Source organism: Syngnathus typhle, linkage group LG1 (genome assembly GCF_033458585.1).
Source record: "Syngnathus typhle isolate RoL2023-S1 ecotype Sweden linkage group LG1, RoL_Styp_1.0, whole genome shotgun sequence".
Taxonomy (NCBI): Eukaryota; Metazoa; Chordata; class Actinopteri; order Syngnathiformes; family Syngnathidae; genus Syngnathus; species Syngnathus typhle.
In genome coordinates this window covers 9,188,625-9,208,229 of record NC_083738.1, presented here as the reverse complement: position 1 = coordinate 9,208,229, position 19,605 = coordinate 9,188,625, and the positions used below count along the sequence as shown (strand labels likewise).

Here is a 19,605-nt window from a genome sequence, read left to right as displayed (position 1 = left end):
CCCAGGGCCTTGAGTTTGACACCTATGCCTTAAGGGAATGGCTCATGCTCCAGATTCATGATCGCACAGTCCGTAAACCAGGAAGTAGCTTGCTAACTACCAATGGAGAAATAAACACAAATATGATGCTCCTCTTAAGTTTTGCACTTTCATTCAGAGTTCTGCTTTGTAAAAGGGTTATTCGGTTATTCTTCATTAAAATATAGATAGATAATTTAAACACACATGCAAAGCTACTACTGTAACTTTGTGCTGCCACTGTCTTTGAGGAGAATATTGATGATTTAAAGGGTTTGTGTGTGTGTGTGTGTTTGTGTGAGTGCTTTAGGGATGTAAAAAATTTGCCCTCTTCTCAACTTTTTTTTAATAGTTTTTCCACATTAATGTTTAAAATCACCAAGCAAAGGCAAACATCTGACAATGATATTCAAATTAAACATAGACAGTTTATATCAGGGGTGCATGATTACGAGGACCCAAATGCAGGGAAGCAGAAAGAGCAAGGTAGATCAAACAACATTTATTTAAAATAAACACGAGCAAAGTAGTGATGAAAACAAAACTCAAAGTAGTAAAACACAGCACAGCAATGAACCCACAAGGACTGAAAGGAAATGAGGAACTCAATACAAGCTGACAAGACCACAAGGAGCATCTGGACAAGACACAAAAGGTTGGAGGAGCTAGTCGGGTTACACATGGGATCACAGACTAGGTGACAGAGACACCGACCCAAAAGGATTCAATGAAAACTAAATTCTAAATCAAAACAGATCATGACACTTTATGAAAGCAGCAAAACTATCCCACAACGTATTAAAAAATTTAAATGTGGGCAAATACTTTTTATGCCACTATATATAAGTTTTTTATTTTCTTCATTTACAAAAGAGCTCAGAATTTTCCCCACTTCTGTTACATCAAACGGGTCCCTGTTCTTACAAGGCGTGTCCATTCTTACAATACAGCTTTCACTTAAAATGAATTTTGTTGGAAAAAAAAAACAGATGCAAATCTAGAACATGTAACCAAAACTGAGAAGTTGCCTTGTGAATCAAGATGCATTTGTAGGTGTACAAAGCCATAATGACTTGAGGAAAAAAATATCAAGAATGAAGCTGCCTCGTTACAGTGGCTTGTCTCTAGGCCATCTTTATATGTATAGTATAGGACAGTAACTTATGGACAAATCCTTATCCAGCTTTGACTATTAAGAGCATTTCTTAACCCCATGTTTCCGGAATAGGAAATGTGTCAACATGTCCCTCAGATCACTTGTAGGTATGTAGATTTAAAATCTGTTCCAAGAGCATTTTTGGCATTGCATTTGTAAATACCAGAGTTCATGAGCACTGGATTCTGTATGACCAAGCTACCCTCCTCTGTCATGTGGATCCCTCCTTGAACTATGTAGCGGTTATGTGGAACCAGCGTAGTACGGCCAGGTAAAGTCCAGGAGATTTCTGGCTTGGGTACACCTGTAGCAATACAATTTAACTTAACAGGTGATCCTCTGTTCACTCTGGTAATGGAGGACAGCATACTAGTGATCCGTGGTGGATGAACCATTACTGTGATAGGGTACGATAACGCTGATGTGCCAAAAGCGTTGGAGGCTTTGCAGATGTATGTCCCTTTGTCGAAAGTTGCAATCTGTCTCATTTGGAGGGTCCCATTGGCAAGAAATGTAACTCGACCAATAGACTGAGGTTTATCCAAAGTGAAGCCATTGGGCAGGGTCCATGTGATCGAAGCCTGCGGCCAGCCATCAACAGTACAATGTAAGTTGAGAGTTTGGCCATAGGTGATTTTTATTCTTCCTGTAAAATGAAAATACAACAGCACTACAAGAACATCTGACCCAAAGATAATGAATAAAAAGTGAAAAATATGCTGTACCTACCTGTTGACCCTCTGATCACTGGCTTCCTTCCTGCTTCCAGTGCATAACGCTTCTCTGCTTGACCAGCCACATTCTTTGCTAAGCACCTGTAAACTCCCTTATCACTTGCAGCCAGTTGCGAGATCCACAAAGTCCCATTATTATGATGATGGGCAAAGCGTTGTAGTCTAACACCAGGCATAAGTATCGTCCCATTAGGTAGCAACCATACATACTCTGGGCTTGGTTTTCCACGGGCAGTGCACTGCAGTTGCAATTCTCCACCATTATGTTTAATTGATAGGAGTTCAATATTAGGAACAGCAAAACTTGGTTTCTCGGCTATTGATGCCACGTCCAATTCAACTGATAGGGATGCTTCACCGAGATGGTTTTTGGCCAGACACATGTATTGTCCTTCATCTGTTTTTCTCACTCCTCTCACTTCCAAACTACCATTTTGATGTACTTGAAAGCGACCACTGAGATAGGAAAGTTGTAGTGATTGGCCGTAAGGAGTAACCCACCAAACCCTTGGCTCAGGTTTCCCTTCAACCTTGCAATCTAATAATACAGTTTGATAAGAAATGCCTACCACCTTTTTGGCACTCTTGCCTTCGTTGCCATTGATAAAAGGTTCCCTGGATTCAACCTCAAGAATCACATTTTTTATGTCGTCACCGGCAAAATTTCGTGCCACACAGGCATATTTCCCTTCATCAGCTAGTGTTACTTTTTTAACTATTAACATGCCATTTTGCATGACCTCAAATTTGTTTGATGACATTGGAATCGCATCATTCTGCGGTGAGATCCAAATGATTTGTGGTGTAGGTTCACCAGTAGCTTGACAACTTAGTTGAGCTACTGCTCCATACTTCACTGTGACCAGAGATTGAAATTTGAAACTAATTCTTGGGGGATTCGGGCCAACCTTGACACTAACTTTTCTCTCATCTTTACCTAGTTTATTCTTGGCAAAGCAAGTGTAGTCACCCTCATCTTTTTTGTCCATCTGCTGAAGAAGTAATGTTCCATTGCCAAAAATAACATAGCGATGGTTGTTATCGCCACTGTCATCAGACTGAAGGGCATTGTTGATAAGCGTTCCATCAGGTAGACTCCAGGAGACTTCTGGATCTGGGAGGCCAGTTGCAACACAATCAACCTAAGAGAGACACAACACACATATTTGAATATTCATTCGTTATTTTCCCTTGATGCTCCTCAACCACAGTACGACAACCTGTTCCATCTAGATAGTACCTGGACTTTTTCTCCAAAGTTTACTCTCGGTTGCGTTGTTCTCACATGCTCAATTCTAGGCGGGGTCATCAAGACATCCACCTATACATACATATGTAATGAATGAAAGAGTGATGAGATCTAATTTTTTTCTTCACATTGTCTACTGCCGCTGATACATGTTTGATTGTTGAGTGGATATAGGAAAAATACAGGTAATTACCAACAAATACACGACACAGTTTTAGTAGATATAATCTCTGTCCTAATCATACCCGAAAGACCTCCATGTCCTCTCCATTCGGTCGCTGAAAGAAGCACAGATAATTTCCACCATCCAGCTCTGTTAGCTGAAGTATCCTCAGAGTCCCATTCCGGAAAGCTTTAATAGGTCTCTCTGGACTGGAGGCAGATGGAAAGAAGAAATTATCTAAAGATTACAAAATTTACTCAAGTCTAATAGCATTTAAAAATGTTATGATTTTAACGCTCTCGTATTGATTCATCAGGTTTCCCACTAGGTATTTTTTTAACCTGTAGTGATGCTCCATGATAGTTTTAGAGGGCAGCTGCCAGAAGGTCCCCCTTGGGGAGCCAATTGATTCTGGACAGTGTAAGTAGACAGCAGAACCATACATAGCAGAAACCGAGTGCTGGCGAGATGGCACTGCATGATGATGAGTAGCAGGGAAAGGAAGAGGAGGATAACGGATATGTGAGGAGGAATCTGCCCGCACTTCAAGACGGACGGTTCTTTTTGCAATGCCCACCGTGTTTGTGGCCAAACACTCGTACCTGGTTGGAGGGCAAAACGGACAATAACATGATGAATATATAAATGTCTTGACATAATTTGTACAGTATGTCTACTAAGAAATACATCCATCCCATACCTCCCTGCATCAGATGGTGAGACATTCTTGAAATATAGTGTCCCATTAGGAAAGACAAAGAGCTTATGTCCCAAAAACTGTGATGGTTTGACATGGATCCCTGATGGCAGTGTCCACTTCAAAGTGGGCAAAGGTTCTCCCTTCGTGGAGCAATGAACATATACATTCCTCCCTAGGCAGATATAATTAGATGATAAATTGTATATAGAATATTTTCTACTCACCAAGCTACAAGTGATAGGACATTTGTTTTGCATGCAATACCTGTCGGAATGATCACAGTGTCACTTGCAGCTTCACTGATGCTTGGAGGCAAAGCTGCAACATGAAGATGATAAGTAATTGTATCCGCACCAGCTGCATTACTTGCAATGCATTTATAGTCTCCTTTACTGGAGAAATTGGTTGACCGTATTTGCAGTGTCCCATTCTCAAGTAGAGACATATGAGAGATAGGAGTATGAATGGTCCCAATTTCTCGAACAAAAGTTCCATCCGGTAGAATCCAGGAAATTTGAGCTGGGGGTTTTCCAGAAGCAAGGCAGTCAAGTGTCACAGTTTTTCCTAAATAATTTGGTATCTCTGTCGACCTGGGAGGTTGGATCTTGGGGGCCTCAGTTTGAACTGCTAAGGTAATAACCATGCGATCTGATCCAAACTTATTCTGGGCAGTGCAGAGATACTGGCCTCTATCCTGTAGCTGGACTGTTTTAATTACAAAAGTTCCATCTTGGAAGACTTCAAACCGAGAACCATGCTTGGTGTTGGCTGGAATGGTGGCACCTGCGGAGAGAAAACAAATAAAGGAAGGAAATCAACGAGTGGACCACATGGAGAAGAGCCCATTGTTCACATTAATTTAAAGTTGCATAAAATGTCAACATTCTCAAATTTAGGAGATTGCAAATTACTTCAAATTATGCTGCTGTACTCATTTCTTTATCATTTCCTAATTCTACCTGTGGATACTTTTGTCCATGTGATGCTTGGCTCGGGATTCCCTGTTGCTTTACAATGTAGGACAGCATCACCCTCTGCCAGGACTGACACACTGGCTTTGTTCACTGTAGTGATACGGGATTTGGCCCCACCAGCACCAGCTCCTAACAGCATCACTTCAATTAAAATACTTGATACATTGTTCAATATAATGAAGAAAATTTAGATGCATACCTCGAACATGCCACTGATCCCCATGTTGTAATCCTGAGGTGGTAGGATGGGGAGAGTGTGGGGTCAGATTAAAACCAGAGGCGGAAGATGCTGTTGATTTGGCTAGGTTTGTACTTAGTTGGGCAGAGGAGCGTGTCGGAACTGGTCTGAGGTGGAAAGGTCTGGTGAGGGGTATGGCACTGGGTTGAATGGGGTTCTGAGGATTGTTGTGGTTTATGAGCGGTTTGAGTGTCACTAATTTTCCTAGCTGAGAAAGACGATCAATATATGCCTGAAAAAATGTACATGGACAGAACAATTAGTAAAACCCTGGGATTTATGCTTCATTGTGATCACTGTGCCAAAGTACCATTGTATTTGTTGTTGCCGCAATAGTGAGAATGATGATGAGACGTGATGTAATATGCATGCTAATTATTTTATGCATGGGACTAAGCAATCATTTTTACACCCGCTAACCACCACACTTGTAGCCTACCTGTCTGTATCTGTTTCTCAGCTTTGATAGTAACAGTTGATCTCTGACTTGCGTCCTGACATCAAAAGGATTTTTTTGTTGGGAAGAATTAATCATTGTTGGCTTGATAATGTTGCTTGTGGGTTCCACTGTTTTAGCTGTGATATCTGGATTGTTGGTGCTAACTGGGCTTTGAGCCCTTCCACGTGGGAAAAGCCTGGTTTCACGTGTGGGCACAGCATCTGGAAGAGAGAGAAAACCTGTGGCCTAGACACGTACCACCAATCCAGTACGATATGTATGATCCAGTTAAATTGGCATGACTTACATTAAAACATTTACTGTATGGTCAATCACAAACATGTTTACCTACCTTGCTTGGGAGGTGGAAAAGACTCTGGCCTCTGCCAACGAGGATAGATAGGGTAGTGATGGTTTGAAGGCCAGTAGGAAGTTGGTGGAATGCGGGGAGGCAGTGGTGGCCGACTGATATCTCCCAGCTTTTCTGGATTTCTGTCTTGATGTATTTGTGGCACCTGAGCAGAGTTTGGTTGCTCTTTTCTTTGGTTGTGCCAGTGTAACCAGGGGTGAATTGGAGCGGTGGGAATATAAGGCTTTTCAGGCTTTGCTCCTGCTTTATCCACCTCTTCAGTGTCCGTATGAATGTTGTCATCTTTGGTATTTTCTCTGTTGAAGTGAAACGTTTTGAAGGTCTCTTTGATTGAAGAGACATGGGTTTGTGTATTTTGTTCCATGGATGGTTGAATGGTTGGCTTTGGTGTCTGGGATGTTGAAAGTATGTTATGCCATGTATCGTAACTCTTTGTGACCAACTCGTTCTTAGATGATTCCCTCACCATCTGAAGCTCTGTGTTTATTGTTTGGGTTTCTTGTTCTCTAATTGGTTTTAACCCTCTCTCCATCTCACTTTTTCCTCTCATAACTTCCACATCCCTCCCTGCTGATATATTTTGATTTGCATTCACTTGCTCTATTTTCACATCAGTCCTTTCATTGTGAAGAGAAATGGCTTCTATCTTTGGAGGAATAGTTGTTTTTGGATGAGGTAAAACATGTGTTTCTGACAAATTCTCTAATTTGGCTTCTATGTCTTTTAATAATTGAGAAGCTGAATGATCCAGAACTGTAAGATGACTTTCAGAGTTGGATTCTTTTCTTTTGTGCGTGCTTCTACCGTGCTCATTACCGCTAACTTTCTCTGTCTGATTGTAACTGTTGACAATAGTTTCTTCGGGTATTGTCCAACTAGAGGTGGTGGTAGTAATAATTGTGGCCGTTGGTGGGATAAAAGTAGATTTGAGCATAGTAGATGAATGAAAAAATGATTTGGCGTCAGGACGAATTCTTCTCATAGGTGGTTTTCTTCGTCTAAAAGGTGGTCTTCTTCGGTTTGAGTGACCAGGAACATATTTCCTGTTACCTAATCCATGTTGCCGGTTTTCTACTTTTTCAACTTGCGTTCTGATGACTGAAGTTTCTCCATTGGTTTTTTTTGTAATTCTACTTACATGGTTAAGGGACGTCACTGTACTTCTGTCAAATGGAGTCTGTGAAGTTCTGGGTTGTGTTTCTTTTGCTGCATACGCAGAAATAGTTGTAATTGGTTCATTGTTCGCAGTTGTGTAGGAAGAAACAGTTGCTGCAGGGTTGGGAAAACTGGCTGGGGCAATCACAGTGGTAGAATATGGTAGCGCCAATTCTGAGGCCTGTGCAATGGGTAATTTAGCATTGGCTTGAGCCAAAACTTGTGCCCAGTAATTTGGATCCAATGTCTTCGCAACAATAGTGGGTTTTCGTTTAAAATCTTTCTTTGGGCCTTTGTTTGGAAACAAACCAGGATTCCTTCGCTGGGTTCCGACCGTAGAAACCTGTGTCGCAAAAGGGCGAGTAATTTCTTGGTAATCTCCCGCCGAACCCTCTTCTGTTTCAGCGTTTAAGATTAGCTGCTCTGTTTCTGTCTGTACTTCAGAGTTTTCAGAGACCTTTTCCCCTGTCACTTCCACCACGTGTGACAGCATGTCAACTCCATAGAGATTTGAGGCCAAACAACTGTATTCCCCTGAATCTTCTTCCATCAACTTCCTCACCACCAAAGTACCATTTTCCATGACTGCTGCTTTTCTTGTCTTTTGTGTGGGAAGAAGTACTTTGTTTGTGGGCATGTACCACACAGTTTGACTGGGCTGTGCTGATGTCACCTCACATGGGAGCGAGATCGAACCTCCCTTTCCAACAGTAATTTTCTGTCCATTGAAAGTGGTAGGGCTTGGTGATCGTTCTTTAACAGTAAGCCTCAAAGACACCAAATCCACCCCTGCTTTTGTTCTGATCATACAGTGATAGAGACCAGAGTCAGATTGTGATGTATTCATGATCAGAAGATCCCCTTTCTCATCAATTTTGAGTTTTTCAGACACACCTTCCACAATGGACAAATCTGGAAGCATCCAGTCCACTTTTACCTCCTGTCCTGGAGTGACAACACTACATTTTAAATTAACCTTTGACCCTTCAAGAACAGAATTGACCCGCCATGCAGTACCACGGTGAATCATTGCCCAAGAGGAAGAAAGGTCAGTGGCATCCTGCTGCCCTCTCTGGCTGCTGATATTTTGGGTGATTATGGTTGTAAAATCCATAACCAGTTTCTTGGTTGTTGTTTGTTGTCTATTAAGCTTTAATGTGACACTGTGTTGAAGCAGCCATGCTGGTTCTGCCACCAAATATCCTTTTAAGTCTGTGAAATAAGGAGAATTTTCATTTGCAACTTGAGCATATTGATATGTTTTTCTGCTAGTGTTCGCTCTTTCTTGCCCTCGTTCCAAGATAGCAGGACTTTCATAGTAATACGCAACCAGTTGCCAAAGATTTTGCAATTTTTCCCGATCAATCTCACACTCCAGGATGGTTGCTAATGATACATTGACAGTAAGGTCTTGAACTGATCGTGGATTCACTGTCCAGTTTATATGAGAACTGTCTCCTGGGTGGCGCATATCACAGTCCACATGAGCATTATTTCCATGAATATCTGAGAGAACGAAACTTAGGTGGCCTAAGGGCTTTTCAAAGTCTCGGGTATATGGGAGGTCAGGCTCTGTGTCAGATTCAGCCCACACAGGGTTGTCCCACAGTTTGAGAGAAGAGCGAAGAGCTGGTCTTTCACAGGCAAGCTGATCTTCACTTAATCCAAGCAACATGGTGCCGTTCAGGGATTGGGGAGAGAAACACTGAAGACAAACCTCTGTTGTGCTTGTCTCACGGTCCTTTTTACACTTTATGACACCTGGAAACAAGAAGAGGTGAGATCAATTAACTTTTTAAAGTATCTATTATTGTTAAATGTAATGGAGGAAAATAGGTCTGTCCGTCCGTCCGTCCGTCCATCCATCCATCCATCCACAATTAATCCAACAACAATTATGAGTAATAATTAAATTAGTTTCAAAACAAAGGTGAGGGATGAAACAACTTATGCAGGTTGTACTTTCAAGATTCTTGGGTTCCAATATTTTTGCATTGTTGCTCTTGCAACCTTTATCAAGCTTTGGTTTTGTGAATTTAGTACTTTTGGTAAACAGAACTCCAGACTAATAGTGGCATTTTCCCCCTAAAATGTAGTGCAACTAATATTTTAATCTACTCAATCATGTGTGAAAAACAAATTCTTTTTGTTTGTTTTTAAATTATTTTTTGTTGTTAGTGGTTGCTGACATATTTCTGCTTCATATTCAGTAATATAGTTAAAAATCAGTGGGCAATTGAATATTTACTCAAGTTTGGGTCAGTTTAATTCAGTCGATTTGTGATTCATGTATGTAAGCGTAAACAAGTTCATCAAAATAACTTCATAGTCACCTATAATGTTTTGTGTTGAAATACAAAAACTTGCAGGCTGAGCTATTTCAGTCCAATGCGAGTCCAATGAGGGTTGTGAATATCTTTTTATACGATACCTTTGTGTGTTGCGCTCCACTGTATCAACCAGTGAAGTTGACAATCACAGGTCCAGGGGTTACCATGAAGAGAGAGAATTTCCAGTCTAGGCGATGTGTACAGTACAGTCGCAGGGAGCTGTTCCAACATATTATCTGAAAGGTGTAAATGCCTGAGACAAAAATAAATGAAAACAGGCAAGAACTTTAAAGGCCATGGAAATGCAAAGTGGCCGGAAACTGTGTTTGGCACAAGTTTCCTTGTTTCAAATATTTGTGTGTAAAAAAACCATAGTGACGCTAACAAAATACATTTTGTAATTGCTTGACATGAACTATAGGGATTACTTAATACCAATAAAGAGACATTTTGATATTGTACCTTCAAAAACAAAAACACACCAAGCGCAGGTATTGTCTGTTTTTGTTTACTTACTTGAGGCCAGAGGTCCAAAAGTTTCCTAGAAGTGACACTGTAATGAAAGTATGAGGATGGATCTCTTTGAGAAGATTCCCTTCCAGTTGTAGTAGTTTGAGTGAAGTCAAACCCGTAAAAGAATATGGCTCGATAAAGCTGATGAGGTTGTGGTCCAGATGCAGGCGAACCAGACCCACTAGACCCTCAAACAGTCCAGGTTTCACTATTGTTAGCTTGTTATAACTCAGTTTCAATATCTGAAAAAATACAAAATTCATGTTACTCAAAAAGTACTCCATTAAACAAAGTTCACAAAATGTTCAGACAGTCTTATTTCAATTTAATCTCTGGATAAACTTTGCTTGTGTGTGTGTCTGTGTGTGTGCGTGTGTGTGTGCGTGCATGCGTGTGTGTGTGCGTGCGTGCGTTTGCATGTGTGTCGAAGCGAGTAAAATCGAGATCTAGGTGTACCTATACATATATATATATTACTCCTTGACGTTATTATCAATTACCGTATTTTCCGCACTATAAGGCGCACCTAAAAACCTCCAATTTTCTCAAAAGCCGACATTGCGCCTTATATATGGGACCAATATGGATTCGTGGATGAGGACTAACTTATTAAAGTAAGCTTTACGTGTTTATTTTGTGTGTTGTGTGATATTAACGTTTGAGCAACGTTGAGTTGCTGATATATAACTTGTCCACGCCTTTGTCTCCTCAAGGATAGACTATTGTAACGCACTCCTCATCGGGATCCCTAGCAAGAGCCTCCATAGGCTTCAGTACATTCAAAACAGCGCTGCTAGGATCCTGATGGGGGTGCGGAAAAGCAATCACATCACACCCATCCTCCGTTCTCTGCACTGGCTCCCCATCAAATTCCGAATTGATTATAAGATCGCCCTCCTCACTCACCATTGTATCCTTGGACATGCTCCCCCATATCTCAAAGAACTCCTTGCCCCAAAACCTGCCACCCGAAGCCTCCGCTCATCCAATTCACACCTTCTCCACGTTCCTAAAACCAAGCTGCGCACCATGGGCGACCGGGCCTTCTGCCATACAGCCCCTACACTATGGAACTCCCTCCCCGACCACCTAAGAGCACCCCAATCCACTGACTCTTTCAAAACTGGACTTAAAACTCACCTCTTTACCCTAGCATTTCCGTAATTTCTCTCATATCTTGGTTGTCGTCCAGTTGTTCTAAACTTGTCCTTGTTTTGTTTTCTTGTTTTTTATCTGCCATGTAGCACTTTGAGATTACCCCAAATGTAAAGTGCGTTATAAATATAATTTATTATTATTATTATTATTATTATATTGTTATTGTTTTCACTCTTTCGAGTGTTACTATATTGTGATTGCATTAACGTTTGAGCAAGGTTGGGTTATTTATTCTATGTGCCTTATAATCCGGTGCGCCTTATATATGAACAAAGTTTTAAAATGGGCCATTCATTGAAGGTGCGCCTTATAATCCGGTGCGCCTTATAGTGCGGAAAATACGGTACAATGGGTGGTTTCTGATAACAAGAGTAATGGTGTAACACACTCATATATACAGCACCTGTAGTGACCGCAAGCTGTAAAATGCTCCTGAGTGGACTACGCTTATGTCGTTACCATGCATCAAGAGCATTTCTAGTTGCCATAGAGTCCTGAAGTCTGATGCCTCCACCTCAGTCAAGCTATTATATCTGTAAGCAAGAGAGCAAAATGTTTACCTGTTGGTAGGATAGAAGGGGCACTCCGAGTGTGGGCCGCATATGGCCATCCACTTTACCACCATAGATATTCGCCACTACAAATAGTGAAAACCATTTCTATGTTGGCCTGTTGTGCCTCATGTTAATGACGGTAATATGCTGTAAAGCAGCAGGAGTACGTGTGAATAAATCTTTGACTCATAATCATACCAACAATTCAAATACAAAGAGCTATTGAAAAACCTGTGTATTCTCCAACTTTCAGCACATTAAAATAAGTATATCTTTCCAAGAGTCATGCTGAATACAACACAGAACAACACCCCCAAATCAAAGAAGAAGAACTTTGAGTGTACTGAGAAGAAATGATACTGTCCAGTAAGTTTACTACTATGTAATTGCCAATTTTTAAACGAGAAACAGGAGATGGCTTGCTCCCTCCCGTTCAATGGAGACAGCAATACTGCCTCCCGGACACGTCTACAATTCCCTTTTCTTGCAGGTAAATACTGTATCTCTGTTGCTCTCACAAAGATATGCTGCAAGCAAACGGAGGTTTGACACTTTTACCAACATTATTAATGACAAAAAGTACCGAAAGAGTAAAGTAAATAGGATAACCCATGTAGTTTCTGGGCCAAATTCACAGTTAATTCCTGACACACTGAAAATAACGTATTTGGTCCTATGTTGTTATTATTACGGCTGCTCTCTATAAGAGCCTCAACATTATTAAGTGGGAGGATAAATATTAAAAGCTGAATTTATTTATTGATGTATTTCTATAACAAAGTGCAACTATAATAAAAGTAAACAAAACCGTCCAACAATGTAAATACAACCCACAGAATATGCCTCGTATGAATGTATACCAAAGCTGTGCGTTTGAACTATGGATAAGTGGGTGGTCTGGTGTTTTGAAAACTCCATTATGTCAGTTCCCTGAAGGTCTGGTCTCCCTCCAAATGTCTGGTCTGCTGATGTGCTCTCATGATTCCTGTAGAATTGTACTCTGCACCACGTAAACACGCACACAGCACAAATTAATGACATACAATTACCATGAAATACTTACTTAACATGAGAGTCATTCACTGGTAAATGAACCTGAGGGAACCTCAGCTTTGCTAGCATGAGAAACTTAGGGCCTCTCCATATCTCTTTATATTTGTTGCAAGTGTTATCTCCTTACATGACTCCTTCAGTAAAAGTACAGTTTGAGTCATTTGCAGTGTGAATCAAACGACGTTCTGCCTCGATGAGTTATGTACCACATTTCTAGTGTGTGCTGAGCAGTTTGCTTGTAAAACTCATCAATATGCCTCTTGAGAATGAAACATTTCAAAGGCCTTAAAAGAGAAGAGCAGTTTTCTATGCCATAGTACTCAAATATCATCTTAAACCTGCCATACTTAAGGCAAAGTTGTATAGCAACAACTTACTGACTTTCTCCTGTCTAAAAATAATATGATTGGTATAAATGTCGAACTGTAACCAAGTCAGACCAATTGGCCATAACTTGTGTCGTTGCCCAGGGATCTATCCTGAGTCCTCTGTTGTTCAGTCTGTACAATTTTAGGCCAATTAATATGCAGTTTACAGCTACCACAACTTTACATATGACACACATATAGTATGTGTCACTGTTGGCAGGTGAACATGAGCCAGTTTATTCTCCCTGTCAGATCAGATCAGAACCATCTCGGCTTCTGAAAACCTCAAGGAGTTATCTCTTGCAGATAGGACTTTTATTTATTTATTTAGAAGTTTTATTTTCACTCATTGCTATTAAACGATGTGATAAAGGATTTTTCCCTCTTGTAATTTTACAAAGCTGTAAAGCACTTATGTACGAACCGTGCTCTACAAATGAACTTGCCTTGCCCACGTGCGTGTCCTGCCCTCCCCTCTTTCTTGTGCTCACCTGCCTCCATTGTGCCTCCGCACACCTGTTCCTTGACATTCACGATTACATCGGGTAATAAACCTTGTCTCATTCTCTCGTCATCAGTTTTTTCCATCATTATTTTGATACTGTTGCCATTACTGACTGCCTTCCATTTTACTAAACCCTAGCTGTTGAGAGAGAGGGGAGGGGGGATGGAAGGAGAGGGAGAGCGGGTCACTAGATGGACAGCAATTCCCCATTGTGTACCAACCAATGGCGGAGCAGCTGCTGCCACCTGTTGTTGCTACTGCTGAGGACCCTATGCAACTGTGCAGAACTGAAATCTCCTCCAGAGGAATGTCATGCTTCTTTTGCAGACACCTTGGCCCATAGAGTAACTGTACTGTTGGTCACGGCAAGTTCTGTCCACAGAGTGAGTGGTGGCATGTCAGAACTTGAGAATGGAAAATCCTGCCCATGTTTTACCCAAAGATAGGCTTTTTCTAATTGTACTTTCCATATTAATGATTCTGATTCTAGTTATGATTTTTATAAGGTCTATCGTCATGAGGCAAGTTTACTTTAGAAATGTTTCAGTGAATGCAGAAAATAAAGTTAATGCAGTGGACAGCAGTTATTATGGGACACACAATCTCTCCCAACATTAGCATTTCTGAGTGAATTATTTTTAACACCATGAACTACAATCTCATTTTATTTGGCGGAACTTACATAACCCCCATATTAACTGGTCCTTGGGATACGTTATTTCATTCTCTACCCAAGGACCTCAGTTCATCACTATAGTCCCCACATGTTATGAAGACCCTAAGGAATTTTCTTTTGGAAGCTAAAGCTAACAATTTACACCCCATAGACACTGATTCCGGTCCCTAGGGTCCGGTGCATATTTTCTATGTCTCCCTGGTGCAACACCTCTAATCAGAATGATAATCATCAAGATCTGCAGAAGCTGGATAATGATCCTGATCATTTGAATCACTCACATACCATGAGTGTGCCTGGATTGATATCTCCAAGAGGGAGATTGTTCTCTCTTTTTAGCTCCTGGCCATTTTATGAACGATACTACTCTCCATCAACCAGAGAGCAGCTCACTAACAGATGTTTAAACCAACAAAAACATGATGCATGACAGGATTTTTAGCCTTGTCGTTTTTCATGGTAATTGTTTTTAGTCAACATACGGTGTTTGATAGAGGTTTTGGTCTTTTATATTTGTACGGCTTCTAATTACAGGGTTATTTATCTACTGTATGAGACCATTGTGCTGAAACTTTGAAACAGTATTATTTGTCTACTGTATGAGACCACTGTGCTGAAACCTTCATCCACTACGCAAAGACCCACATGGAAGTGATTAGGCGCTTTCCCCACTTCAGAGTCAGTTTGGAAGCACATGCTGGTGCTAAACCTTTAGCTCCTGGCTTTCAAACAAAAGTTTGCATATTAAATGCACAGTGAGTTGTGGTTTGATTATCTTCCTGATTATATGTCAAATATAATGAGGGTTTAAAAATGCCACGAACTTTAATAAGAATAGAGAAACTGTAATGTTTTATGGTCTCACATGTTGAGACACGTACATACACCATTTAAATTTTTACATACACCCAAAAAAGGCATCTTCATTAAATAAATGTCATAAATGTAATGATAGTTTCTTTGATATAACCCACTGCAGATTCCAAAGTATTTCAGTTGCCCTGTTTAGATTTCCCAGAAGAGAAAATTTTTAATGTCCAAGTCTTACCCCAGGTTGAGTCTCTCTGTGTCCTTGGGAAATGTTTTGGGTACAGCTGTGAGATGTCTGAATGTACAGTGAACATCTTTAACGCTTGGACAGCTACAAGTCTGAGGACAGGAGAGTTCAGCATGTGCAGGGGAGGTCTGCAATAGGGGAGACATGACAGCTCACATTGTCCATCAATACACCAAAAGTTAAATCATAGAACAAGCGTCAAATGAGCTTGGCAATGTAAAAGGACATGCATTTATGAAAACTTCAGTCTCGGTGCCTGACTGTTAATTTTAATTGAACATCAAGCAAGTTGAACTTTATTGAAACAGTTTATGTAATTAAGCTATTTACCATGAGGCATAGTAGTGATGAGAGGAGAAGGGGAAGAAAGCACACTGCAGCCAACCTACAGAAGATCTTTATGCACCACCACAACGCCATAACTGAATCACTGAGGATGCTCACGCCATTAATGCATCTGCAAAAAAAATGTGTAATTGATTAACATTATCCTTAATAACAGTTCTGTACACAATCCAAACATGTATTATTAAAGTCTTCAATATCAGCATTTACAACAAAATTGCTTCTGCTTACTCCGTATTTGACAAGGTGAAACTTCACCGTCTTCAACCTCACCTCAAATACTTCTAGGACAATTTTGATACTACCGTAACTTTAAAGAGCAATAAAAAAATCCAACTTGTCTCCACTATAAAGTGGTCTGGAATTGTCTTACGAGGTCAAAGCTACATTTCTACATGGTCTCCCTCACTAATGACTTCACCAGGTTGGAGACAGTGGGAGAGGACGGAAGTCGCAGAAGACAGTAAAAACAGAGTGCAGGATACAGGTTGCCAGTTTGGACAGAACAAAATGTGATCAGATATGATGGCCATGTTGAAATAAAAAGTAAAAGGATACACAAAAACAACAGGTGAGAAGATTCTTGCGCAATTCGACCGGACACTAAGATTTTCAGAAATCAAGATTTCAAAAACATTCACTCCTTTGTAACAGTAAACACAACGTACATGTGTTTACAAGGAACATGACTGGTCGAGCATTGACAATTAACATGGATCCATTTGATTTTAACTTTCTCACCTGAGTGTTATTGCTCACAGGCGTATTGTAGGTGAAACAAAATCTTAGATATCTGCTGGAATTACGTAAAATCTTTAGGAATGGAATATATAGAAATGCTTTAGAAATGACCCCCATCTTGATGATTATTGATACTGACACATTTACATTCCTGTGCAGTGCACCCACTTCAGCCTGGTACTTCCTGGTAGGTGTTAACAGGGCCACACAGGGTGCAGCTGACTGTAGAGACTGAGCTGAGCTCATTTGTGGACCAGTTTTATGCTTCCAGGGAGCTGAGGGCGACCATGAGGAATCCCAGGAGAGTCAAAAATAGGGAAGCCTACACTCCAAAATCCTGGTCTAAGTCCTGGTCTGATCAAATATTTATACAAAAAAAGTTATGTTGCCTGAATATTTAAGGTGAGGCCGGCACGCTGTGATTTCAAACATGACAATGCTAGTTTACATTACATCTTATGTTGAAATGATCTCATAAGTCCTCATAAACCTGTCTGAGCAAGAATCACCTTTACGAGAATGTAAATTCAGATATTCCGATATTCCATCACAAACCAATTATTATAAAATGGGTACACAAAATTGTGCTTCTAAATCCTTTTCAGAACCAATTTAGTATTTTTTTTTCTCATATAGAAAACAAGTGACAATTCAAAGGTTTCTATGATTGCATTATTAAATTATATGGATGAATAAAATCAGGTTGAATACACACTCACTTGTAAATTCCTCTACTGGACAGCGCAGGCTATTTCAAATGGAGACCCGAAACAAAGTCCTGGAGCTTTGACTGCGTCTTTGAAAGTTTCGCAAGACGCAAGCAAGCATAAAATATCCAGTTGATGAGTTAGTCCGCTCTGCTGACTTGTTGCAGTCTGAGAAAAACCTCAGAGAACACAAGAAGGGATGGAGCTCTGTGAGTGTGTTTGGATTAGTTTGACCCTCTGTTGGTCCTCAAAGCATCTGGATTTGAGATTAGTTTCTTTCCTCCTTTCTGGTCCCATTTGGTGTGTTCAGACAGGAATGCTGCACTTCTCCATCCCCTCCTACACCTACGCTCCTTTCCTCCACCTCCCCAAAACTCCCCTTCTTCTCTCCACATCAGTCTGCTGGAAACATTAGGGCATTATTTTCCATTCTTTTTTTTCTTTCTTTTTACTCTCCCAGCTTGTTGTTGGCCAACTGTTGGAATCTCAGACATTGTTTCTCATGAAAATATTTTCCCTTGCTCCCAGAATCATTTCCAATATGCAAAGTTTATTTTTGTGATTAACGATGCCTGGCCAAAACTTATTAATGAGGAGAGTCAGGTTAACAAAATCTTACAATATTGCACACAAGCCACAACATCACATGTATCACATTTTTGGCTTTCATTAATCCCCAAGATTTGTTTTACACTCTCGCATTTGGTTAAACCTCGTCACAACTATTCTCTTGCCCTGCCTCAAAGCATGACGTCTGGATTTGAGCCTATTTTACTGCCACTTCTCCTCTCTTCCCCCACTATTGGAGAGGTCCTACGTGGTGATAAAGAAGAGTATAGCTGAGCTGGTGCTGTGGGACAGATCCTGAGGACAACCAATTGCCAAACAAATCCCCAAAAATGATGTTGACTTCATGATACCATAATAATGCTTTGTTTTGAGGTAGTGTATTCATTCAGCAATATTTTTATTATTGTGGTTGATAGTTTATTTCTTTTTTTCAACTGTTGGATTTGATCCCACTAGGTAGTTTGCAGTGTAGCTCCGCTACTGCATAATGAATACCTGGGTTTGGCTAGTTGCATCTCATAAAAATCCAAAGGAACGGCTCTCTCCATAGCAAGGTTGCTGGCATTAAATAAATGCAGGCTCAAATCATAGCGTTTGATCTTGTTAGCACCATATGGAAACACTTACGTAAGCTGCTGACCTGTTTATTTGTCAAGCTCCAAACAAATCTGAATAGGCCTTTTGTCTGCAACCATTTCACTTTTGGAGGGGAAAGACCACACTGGACACCAACACTGGTTAAAGCTCTCAAAACATTATCTGGAAGCCTGTTGATTCACTTAAAATTGAAACTTTGCTCCAACTAACTACAGTGTATTAAAAAAGATACCATTTACTATTCTGCAAGGTTTTAAACCCCATTCCATGATTTGCTTCAAAATAACTGGGGTAATTTTGCTGGGTAAAAAATTTCATACTGTAAAAAGATCCAGAATAGTGACTCAGATCGATTTTGAGTAGAAATATTAAAATTTCGTCTGATCATCAGTATTTGATGTTTTCACTTATAGGGACATCAAGTTATATTTAGATTAAAAAAAATGTTTACAGTTGATGTTGAAAATGCATTGCAGCACATACTCGGTACTTTAATAATGCACGCTCTTATTCACTCACCGATACCAAACATCATGAAAACACAAGCACATTGTTGAGAAATGGCCTATTTCATTATATGTATGCCAGATTTCTTGAATTATCCATCCATCCATTTTCTGTACCGCTTAGTCCCCACTGGGGTCGCGGGCGTGCTGGAGCCTATCCCAGCCGTCATCGGGCAGTAGGCGGGGGACACCCTGAACCGGTTGCCAATCGCAGGGCACACAGAGACAAATAACCATTTGCACTCGCACTCACACCTAGGGACAATTTGGAGTGTTCAATCAGCCTACCAAGCATGTTTTTGGGATGTGGGAGGAAACCGGAGTGCCCGGAGAAAACCCACGCGGGCCCGGGGGAGAACATGCAAACTCCACACAGGGAGGTGGAATCGAACCCGCACCCTCCTAACTGTGAGGCGGACGTGCTACCCAAGTGCGCCACCGAGCCGCCCTTTCTTGAATTCTTTCATTAATAATTCTTTTAATCCTCAGGTCTATATTAAACAGAAGACAACTGTACATCACTCAACACTCTCTGTCCACACCTGCCTTGTATACACACGCACGTGCACAGACACACACACACACGCACACACAGAGGGCATAAAGACAGGCATACATGCATGTCAGTTGTCATCTCACCATAATAATAACCATGAACGCTGCCAATTGCAAAGCCTCTTAATACATTCTTTGTAAACTGATTTTGCCTAACAGAAACAAATGTAAATC

At 40.7% G+C, this 19,605-nt stretch overlaps 1 protein-coding gene across 1 annotated transcript; it reads right to left on the bottom strand.

Annotated features, from left to right (window-relative positions):
• Positions 1–349: 349 nt before the first annotated feature.
• On the bottom strand, positions 350–17,511 carry si:ch211-159i8.4 (matrix-remodeling-associated protein 5). Its single transcript, XM_061288036.1, has 17 exons — positions 17,216–17,511; positions 15,741–15,867; positions 15,402–15,538; positions 11,601–11,730; positions 10,043–10,281; positions 9,628–9,779; positions 6,024–8,957; positions 5,672–5,892; positions 5,194–5,464; positions 4,980–5,123; positions 4,285–4,803; positions 4,021–4,192; positions 3,662–3,922; positions 3,403–3,529; positions 3,149–3,229; positions 1,904–3,050; positions 350–1,820 (listed from the first exon to the last, which is right to left on the bottom strand). Exons 2-17 carry the CDS (start codon positions 15,828–15,830, stop codon positions 1,267–1,269), a joined length of 7,179 nt encoding a protein of 2,392 aa, XP_061144020.1. The 5' UTR covers positions 15,831–15,867; positions 17,216–17,511; the 3' UTR covers positions 350–1,266.
• Positions 17,512–19,605: the final 2,094 nt, after the last annotated feature.

What these genes read in the sequence shown, in the direction of transcription:
- si:ch211-159i8.4 (XM_061288036.1), bottom strand. Translation starts at nt 15,830, where the DNA reads ATGGCGTTGTGGTGGTGCATAAAGATCTTCTGTAGGTTGGCTGCAGTG. An exon ending in GGATCAGTGGCATGTTCGAG is followed by an intron (nt 5,124 to 5,193) that starts GTATGCATCTAA and finishes TGATGCTGTTAG; the next exon opens with GAGCTGGTGCTGGTGGGGCC. An exon ending in CACTGTGATCATTCCGACAG is followed by an intron (nt 4,193 to 4,284) that starts GTATTGCATGCA and finishes ATATCTGCCTAG; the next exon opens with GGAGGAATGTATATGTTCAT.